General features: G+C 37.1%; 1 protein-coding gene across 1 annotated transcript in view; it reads left to right on the top strand.

Annotated features, from left to right (window-relative positions):
- LOC109836841 (crocetin glucosyltransferase, chloroplastic-like) overlaps positions 3,938-10,366 on the top strand; it is a 43,953-nt gene continuing 37,524 nt past the window's right edge. The window contains exons 1-2 of the mRNA XM_020404869.1: positions 3,938-3,943; positions 4,181-4,384. Coding sequence (XP_020260458.1) covers positions 3,938-3,943; positions 4,181-4,384 — 210 coding nt within the window. The remainder of the gene's footprint in view (positions 3,944-4,180; positions 4,385-10,366) is intronic.

Consider the following 10,366-nt stretch of genomic DNA (forward strand, 5'->3'; position numbering starts at 1 on the left):
AAATATATTATTTATCACAATATAACATATTTATTATTATTTTGCACATAATATTCAAAATTTATAGGGTTTTACATTCTTTCCCCCTTAAAAGAATTTCGTCCCCGAAATTCCACAATCGTATCTTAGGGATTAATAATATGAGAAAAGCACTAAGAGAGGATAATCTAGACAAGGAAACCCTCCCGTACACATCTCGTACCATTAATTCCTAGATATGAAACATAGCAATATCTACACTTGACCATCTAGAATGTGAATACTCCCACTTAACTCCTAACTAAGCGGAACAAGTACGTAGGGCGAAAAAATCCAAACATGGAACCCCCCCATATATATACCATGTGTTCGGAATAATTAGGAGTTAAGTGTTAATACCCTTATTCTAGCGTTAAATATAAATATAACAATATGGATAATCATGAACACCAATCAAAATTAATCAATTTATCTGCTCAAACAAGTGCGGGTAGTCGTGACGTATAACATCTCCGCACTCCCTCTAGAATCCTTCTCGATATTCATACTTAACAATCTAGAATGTAAATACTCCCACTTAACTCCTAACTAAGAGAAACTAATACGTCGAGCAAAAAATCCAAATAAGGAACCCCCCATATATATATCATGTGTTCCGAATAATTAGGAGCTAAGTGATTATTCCACTATTCTAGCGTTAAGTATAAATATGAGAATGTAGATAATCATAAACATAGGCGAATCATATCCAAACAATTTACTTGCTCAAATAGGTTCAAGTCGTCCTGATGCATATCCTCATCGCACCCCAAGAAACTTCCTCAGCTCCTTTCCGATTCTATTGAACTTTAACTAAAGGAATCACTTTGTTTCTAAGTCTCTAGCTCCTTTCCGATTCTATTGAACTTTAACTAAAGGAATCACTTTGTTTCTAAGTCTCTTGTCCTCCTTGGCAAGAATATCTATTGAACTTTAACTAAAGGAATCACTTTGTTTCTAAGTCTCTTGTCCTCCTTGGCAAGAATACACATATGAATTTTAATAATAGTTATATCATCAAGAATCTCGATCTCTGGCATGTCTAACACTCGCTGCTACTCCTCGTCACGTAGATGCTTCTTAAGCATCGAAACATGGAAGACATCGTGTATACTCGACATTTATGCTGGAAGATCTAGCCGATATGAAACAACTCTAATGCGCTCCACTATCCTGAATGGACGGATATACCTCGGGGCAAGCTTTTCCTTGTCAACCAAAATATTGAATTCCCTTCATTGGCAATATTTTCAACAATACATAGTCCCCAAGTAGGAACCCTAATAGTCGTCGTCTCTGATTTGTATAACTCTTCTGATGATTTTGCACTGCAAAATGTGCTCCCGAATTATTGCTACTTTTTTGTAGTCTATCTCACTAACTTCGATCCAAACAATAGGCTATCTTCTGGTTCTAACCAGCAAATAGGTGATCTACAAGACCTCCTGTACAACACCTCATACGGTACAATACCAATTGTTACTTGGTAACTGTTGTTATAAGAGAATTCAACTAATGGAATGTCGTTCTCTCGGCTACCCTGGAAATCTATAACACAAGCTCTTAATGTATCCTCCAACACTTGGTTAAATCTCTCTGTTTGTCTATCTATTTGCGGGTGGAAACTACTAGAATACGACAACTGGCTACCGAAAGAGTTTTGGAAGCTCCTCCAAAAGTGCAAAGTGAAAATCAAGACTCGGTCTGATATAATTGTCTCTGGAACTCCATGTAATCTCACTATTTCCTGGATGAATATCCTCACATACGTCTCTTCCGTGTATGTCGCCTTCAATGAAATGAAATGTGCTAACTTTATCAACGGATCAACTATTACACAAGCTGAATCATTTCCCTTCTTCGACCTTGGCAAATCATACAATAAAATCCATAGAAATATCTGCCCACTTTCACTCCGGAATGAGTAAAGGCTGTAGGGTTCCTACAGGTTTTTGATGTTTTGTCTTCACTTACTGATATGTAAAACATCTAGTCACATACTCTGTAATCTCCTTACGCAATCCGCTCCACCAAAAGTATCCCTTCAGGTCCTTGTATATTTTAGTTGTGCCTAGATGCACTGTGTACCTGGATGCGCCTCGTGAAATAAGTCATACTTCAACTACGAATCACTCAGCATCACAAAGCTCCCAAAAATACGCTACCTCTGCTGATCTCCGGTCTAAAATAAAATTAGCAAAGGGTGTAAATATCTCGATATAACGAGCACCTCAAAGCTGCAATCCGATGATGACGCTTCCTACTCAATACGTCTGCTACAACATTAGCCTTTCCCGGATGATACTGAATCACAAACTCGTAGTCTTTGATAAACTCAACGCATCGTTGTTGTCTCTGATTTAGCTCTTTCTGAGAGAAAATATACTTCAAACTCTGATGATCCGTGAAAAGCTCAAATTGTACTCCATATAGATAATGTCTCCATGTCTTTAGTGCAAAGACCACTGTTACAAGCTACAAGTCATGCATTGGATAATAATGCACATTTTATCAGTTGCCATGATATGTATGCCGGTACTCTCTGGATTTGCATCATCAAAGCACCTCCTAGACCCGATAACGACACATCTGTATAGACTACAAAGGTCCTTTCACTACTCGGAATAATCAATATCGGTGTTGTAGTTAACTTAGCCTTTAGAGTCTCAAAGGCCTCCTGGCATCCCATGCCAGCGTGTAAGTGGCATTGCAATCTTTAAAAAATCCTGAATAAACTTCTTGTAATAGCCTACTAAACCTAAGAAATTGCAGATCTCTGAAGCTGTCTTCGGCGGCTCCCAAGTAAGTACTGCCTCCACCTTTGCTGGGTCTACTACAATACACTCCTTGCTGATGACATGGCCTAAAAAATATGACTTCAAAAATCTAACACTCGCATTTGCTGAACTTGGCATATAACTAATGCTCCCGTAAGGTCTGCAATGCCAATTGAAGATGCTGCTCGTGTTCTGCCTCCGATCTCGGATAGACAAGAATATCATCGATGAATATAATCAAAAATTTGTCCAAATATAGACAAAAACCCGGTTCATCAAATCCATGAATACACAGGTGCATAGGTCAGCCCAAATGGCATGACAAGAAACTCAAAGGATCCATATCGAGTCAAAAGGCGGTTTTGGGAATATCCATCTCCCGAACCCATAACTGATGATAGCCAGAACGAAGATCAATCTTCAAAAAATACTATGCTCCATATAGCTGGTCAAACAAGTCATCAATCCTCGGAAGTAGATACAGATTCCGGATAGTGACCTTGTTTAGCTCACTATAATCTATACGAAGGTTCATACTACCATCCTTCTCCTTCACGAAGAGAACCATCACTCCCCATGGAGAATAACTCCAGCAAATAAAGCCCTGAGATAACAACTCATCTAGCTAAGTCTGTAGTTCCCTCATCTTAGTAGGTTCCATACGATAGGGTGCTCGGGATATCGGTGTTGCCCGGCTATAACTCGATGCAGAACTCAACCTCTCTCACAGGAGGTAACTCAGGTATGTCCTAAAAAACATCCTAATAATCTAAGACAACTCTAGTCTCACATAAATCAGCACTATGATCCCTCAGCATCACCTCCTCATTGTACACCAGAAATGACTCTGCAAACCGGTTACCCTGTGAGGTCGCTACTATCAACTCAGACCTATCAGACGCTCGCAAGATGACTGTTTTAGAAAAACAATTGATGCTAACATGGTAGGATGATAGCCAATCCATACCGAGAATGACATCAAACTCTAACATCCAAAAAACTATTAGATTAAAAATAAACATGGACTCATCAAGATTGATGACACATCTCCTATAAATACTCTCAATAGGGATACCTCCCCTAAAGAAGTAGAGATGGATAACGAAAAGTCTAAGGGATGTGTAACTAGCTGAAACCTATCCATGAAGGTATGAGAAATAAAAGAATACGAAGCTCCTGAATTGAACAAGATCTGAGCTAGAAAGGAAGAATCACCAAGAAATCTCCTCTCGCACCATGATCATGTGGTACGACTGCATAAACTCTGTCGGTGGTTGGAGCCTTTTGTGCTACTGGCGGTGGAATCTATGGGACTATCTATCCCTTAGGAATCTCTTGGATAGCATGCATCTGGCCTACTGGCCCTTTGGTCCTCGAAATGGTAGGTGGTGCCTCAATCCTCTGCTATTGGTCGTAATCGTGGCCCTGCGACTGCTCACCCTGACCACTATTCTACTGGTGGTGATGAAAATCCTTACACTGTTGTTAGGATCCTCTCGGTCTTGCAAAAGGTTTCTAATCCTTGTCCTGGTCTTCGGACAATCCTGCTTCTAAAATTAACTCTTAGTATGTCTCCCTGCCGTAATCAGGTTAGTTTTAGATGCTTATCGAAATAGTAGATGAAATCCTTCCATGAAATTGACATTCACTTCTCCGACGTAACTGAAATTGATGTTATCCTCCGGCATCATTCTTTAAGCTAAATATAACTAATCTCTGCTTATGTATTGAGTCAACGTTAAGCATATCTAAAAATAATTCCCACATATTCCTTCCACTTATAGGCTGCAAATGAATCCGATGTGCCCTAAAACTCTGGTGCTCTCATCTTCTGATGTCTTTCTCATTCTTACAGAGCCAAGCTGTTAGACCCTAGAGGATGGGTGATTAGGGTCTTATGTTAATCTAATCCGATTTTATGCTAATTAAAACTAATTAATAAGTTATCCTAGCAAGTATAAAATATAACAAGATATGTGAGCCTAATTAAAACTAATTAATAAGTTATCCTAGCAAGTATAAAATATAACAAGATATGTGAGCTAGGATAAGTGATATACACAAGGGTAAATAGCAAGTATAAAATATAACAAGATATGTGAGCTAGGATAAGTGATATACACAAGGGTAAACAAAATAAGCAAGATAGTGGATGATATAAATAATAAGCAATGGAGAATTGCGACAAGAAATATAAACATAAGAGGAGTGCACCAAAGCAAACTCAAACACATGCTATGATCACGGAGTTCGGACCTTCCATCCTACATCTCCGCTCCCCACTCCCGGGGAGAAATCCACTATCACAACTGGGTTTTCTACGCTAACCCAAATAACATTTACACCTCACAATGTCAGTTTTTAACGCTCACTGATCAACGTTCACAAACACTCACAATGTCGGTTTTCAACGTTCACCGATCAACGTCTACACTCCACACCTCACAATAACAACAAATGATTTGTTCTCTAATACAAGGCGAGAACTCAATTAAAGCTTACACTCAATTATTACAACTCTCACCAACCCAAATATACTATGTATGAAAATACAATAAGCTCAAGTGGGTGTGTGTAAACAATGAGTGAAATCAAATCAAATCAAACTAAACTCAAATATAAATACTAGCTTAATAGAATGATAATCAAACAATACAAAATATAAAGCTAGATAGAGTTTAGAAAACTTCTTCAATAAATAACAAGAGAGAGAGAGATGGATTGAAGCTCAAATATCAATAAATTGATCTCCACTTCCTCTTGTGGAATTCTTCACAAACCAAACCCTTAAGCAAACTTAAAACCAAACTTAAAACAAACTTAAACCCTTGTTAAACTCTTGTTTAAAAACTTCTTAACATCTTGAAAGATGAGAGCAAAGGGGTATATATAGCCTCCCAAAATCTCAGCTAAAACCCCAAAGGAAATAACCAAAAAGCCCATAGACAAACAGCTAAGGAACTAGCCGTTGGAACCCAACGATCAGTTCGGCGGTCGACCGTGGAAAACTCGCGATCGACCGCAAGCAGCAAAAAGGCCAGGGTTTGGCTCTGGACAACAGACGGTCGATCGTGACGGTCAACCGCGAAACTCTCTGGACTGCATCCGATCGACCGCCATGGTCGACCGCGAGCCTCTGAAAAACTTACTGAGTCTCTAGACTCATGGGCGGTCGACCGCAAACTGATATATGAGAAAAACAGGTTTAGAAGCAGTTTGATAATTTTGAAACTCTGTTTAAAAATATCAAATAAATTCTAAAAAATATAAACCTTTGGGAAATGGTTTTCAAAAAGGACCTCCCAAATGAAAAATATCATCATTTTACAAAATAATCCAAAACAAGAAAATATGAACATATGAATTTTAACATTTTAGCTTAACCATATTTTGAAGCAATATGAAATGATTTTATAGACTTGAAGAAAGATGTAAACTATTGTTATGAAGTCTATAAGCAATGAATATAGTATTTTATCAAGATACACATATAATGTACTAAAACATGATTTCATTGAACTAAATAAAATTAATATTGATGAAATCATATATATGCATGTAAGTATGAAACAAAAATATGTTTTCAACTTAACTTATGTATATATATATAACTATATAAAGAAACCAATAAAATGTGTGTGCATATTATATTAAGCTTAAAGTACCAAGACACATAATATAACACCTAAACTAAATTTACCCAAGCTTATGATCTTCAACGAAGCTCTATCTTGGTACACTTGCGGATGAAGCTTGAACTTGAATCTTTAACTTTGAATTGAGTAGGCTTCACTCCACAATTCCGCCAACCTCCATTGGATATGATCGTGAATACGCAATTCCATCCATCCTCCAACTTGTTGTTTATCTACAATAAATAGATAAACATAAACACTAGACAAACAATATTAGTAGTACATTATTTATTAAACATTATCAAAACAAAGAGGCCAACACAAGCTTCCTGCTTTGTGTCTCTATTAACAGTTGGTTGTGGTGATGGTGTAATCGTTGATATTGTCTCTTCAATAGGTACGACTAGTATGACTGGTGGTGGAACTTCAGAAAGTATAATCTAGCTCGTTACTCGCTCCTTGAGAGTTGGTAGTTGCTACCTCTATAATCGGTATTACCAAGTCGATCAAATACTATGGAGCCTGCTACGGCTCGGGCACTACTTGCCCAGCTCTCCGGGCACGAGTTTTACCTCGACCACGTCCTAGTCTTGATATTCATAATATCAAGAGAAGAGCTTAATAAACACAGTAAATAAGATCGCAAACACATAACAATAAGAAATATGTATCACATATAATTCATGCAAATACTTTTTAATCAAAGTAAGATGGTCATAAAAAAAATCAATTTTTGGAATATACGTGTATAACGTCCTCACTCATTCTAGAAATTCATATCGGAATCATATAGGAATTCTAAGAAACTCTATCCTAGCTCCACGACTTGACACAGGAAAGATCCTAAGGATGCTGGTACTACAGCTCTGATACCAACTGTGATGCTCCTATTTTCATACATGGTTGCAGTCTAAGGTGAATCAAGAGATATCAAACCTGCTATGCACCCACACTGTGCAATAACATATTTACCAATTATAGTAATATCCTCTAGTGGAATCAAAAAGAAGTGTAGATACAAAATAGGCAAAATAAGGTAAATAAATACAATAGACATGATATACAAGGATAAATCTCATAAATGAAACCATGTCTCAAATGAATAAAACTGTAAACACCAAATTTCTGAAATAATGTAAAATATCTCAACATGAATCAACTTAAAACGTAACTAAGGCTCATAGACTTTACAAAATGAAATACAACTCAAATAATTAAATGGAAACATAAATCTACTGTGGAGCCTCTACTGATAACTCATGCGATGGAGACTATGAAAGAACACCATCGTCCTACGGCTCTCCGAAATTTTGAGCTACCTGAAAAGAAATTTTAAAACGAAAAGAACAACAACAAGAGCATCAGAGCGCTACAGCAAGATCACCTTCATCCGCCTACAGAGGAAGGGCTACTAGATAAAGTGGAGGCTATACCTATTAAGAATAGTCTACCTAGATCATTCTCCCTATATCTAATGGAATTAATATTTAGACACCTACAAGACGAGACATAGTACGTCAAGCAAAATAATCCAAACAAGGAAATCCTTATATATATACCATATGTCTCAAATTGTAGACGCCTAAACATTAACACCGAACTAGAGATAAACAATCTAAATAAAATCAAAAATTAGAAACCTACAATACGAGACTGGTACGTCAAGCAAAATAATCCAAACAAGGAAACCCTCATGTATATACCATATGTCTTAAATTGTGAATCGCTAATCATTGATCCTAACCTAAGAATAAAATAAAGCAATACAAAAAGTAAAGATATTCATAATATCGTATTTATACTATCTTCCACTATCACTGGGAAGACAAGATAAATATCAGCATATAACCCTGCGTACTTTCAAGGGAAAAGTATCTCGATCATATATCTCAGCAATGAGTCATATACATAACTGACATCCACCAAAGACTCAGGATATTAACAATCATCTCAATGCAAATCCTTACAAGATTCCGATTCATCACATCATCATGCAGGACAGACTGCCCGGTCGGTATCTTAACAATGTACACGGCTTATTAGTCTTATGGCATCTATACATAACATGAGTACGAGACGGACTATAAAGTAGGTATCCTAGAAATATGGCTCACAAGCCTCATCGCACCCTAGTGCGGGATGGACTACTAGATAAAGCATCCCAAACCCGAATCACTGGTCTGTACTAATGGTATATCGACGTACTACTCCACGTAGTACTTAGCGGTGCTCATTAATGATATCAAACATGTATATAAATGTGTAATCAACCTTTATCTCAAGTGTAATCAAAACAAAATTTGTAATAATCCCCTTTCGGGATACTTGTGGTGTGCTACGATACTATTCAGGTGTACCCATGACTGTACATATATCATCGTGCGGCTCGATCCCTGCGATTGCATTAGAAAAACATAAGAAACAAAACTACATGTAAAAAAATATCCCAGGTTGGTCAACCGGCCCAAGGGCATCGGTCGACCGACATAGAATTGTGCACAACGTGCACACACATGACTTTACTGGTCAACCGCCCCTAGGACGTCGGTCGACCGGCCAAAGCAATATCTGGTTCTTAGGTTTTCAGATTTGTATAATTTATAACTATATTTAAACAATTATTTATATCATCATGATACATATAATAATATTAAAAGTTGAACATTAAATAACAGAAGATCATCTCCACAAAAATTAAACTTTTTTTTAATCTAATAAGGGTAAACATCCTAATTAATCAATTTCTCGAATAAAACATGAAATTTATCCTCAAGATTAACTGAACATGATAAATTCTACATAATTAACAGAGATGAAAAATTATTTAAACATGTTTATAGAACTTAGGTATCATAAACCAAAGGTTTAATAATCTCTCTTTTACATGAAAACTCAATTAATAATAAATTTATGCTTTAAACATGATTAGGACATGATTAACAAGTTAAAAATAAAATTAAAACTAATCCTAATGATCATGATCATATTACTAATATAAAGAGCAAGAAATAAACTTCAAATCTATCATTAGATTAAGATTTAACCTCAAAAATTATGTTTTTAAAGCATGGGATTAAACTTCAATATGAGATTCATCATTATAATTAATAAAAACTTAATCTTTACTAAGGGAAGGGTTTGGAGGAAGATGATCTTGCCTCAAACGTTGCTGTAAAAACTCAATGACTCAAGAAAACAAGTTCTCCCTCGCCAAAAGCCAACAAACTCGCCCTCTTCTCGGTATTTGCTTCACAAAGCTCTCAAAGTTCACCGAAAAGTGATCTAGGATTTTTGAGGGGAGAGGATGGCTATTAGGGTTCAGAAATTTTATAAAAAGAAAGAATTTTCATGAAAAATATAGGTATTTATAGGAGTATGTTCGCGGGAAAAATCGTTGCTTTCTTCACTGATTCCATTGCTGTCTTGAATAACTGTTTTTTGGTTACAAAGATGCAGTCTTTTTATAAGATCCGGTTACAATGAAAATCAAATAAAAGAAAAGAAAAATTACAATTTTTTATCCTTGTTTGTCGAACAAATCATGAGCTCCTGTTTTGCGGTCGCTCGCTTGCGTGGGTTCTTCGCCTGCGCCGGGGTTTATCCGTGGACCACCGCGAGATCTAGATCCGGTCGGATCTATGCAGTACGACGGGTATTATTTCACCAAGGAAATAATAGCCGGGGGGATTAGTTCACCAAGGAAATAATCGCCCAAATCTCGGGATCAAAGACCAAGCTTTGATCCGGAGTACGCCTGCGTGGATATGAGATCCGGTCCTCTCGAACTCTTGCCTTATTTGGCGTTGACGATCGCCGAGCACCAGATCTGGAAGAACAAGTCCTCGAAGCCCTAAAGTTTGAATCTTTTTTAGATCTGAGTCTTCAATCCAGCAGGGCTTCGCCTCCAAAAAATCCAACCCTTGAACAAATGAACCA

Source organism: Asparagus officinalis, chromosome 1 (genome assembly GCF_001876935.1).
Source record: "Asparagus officinalis chromosome 1, Aspof.V1, whole genome shotgun sequence".
Taxonomy (NCBI): Eukaryota; Viridiplantae; Streptophyta; class Magnoliopsida; order Asparagales; family Asparagaceae; genus Asparagus; species Asparagus officinalis.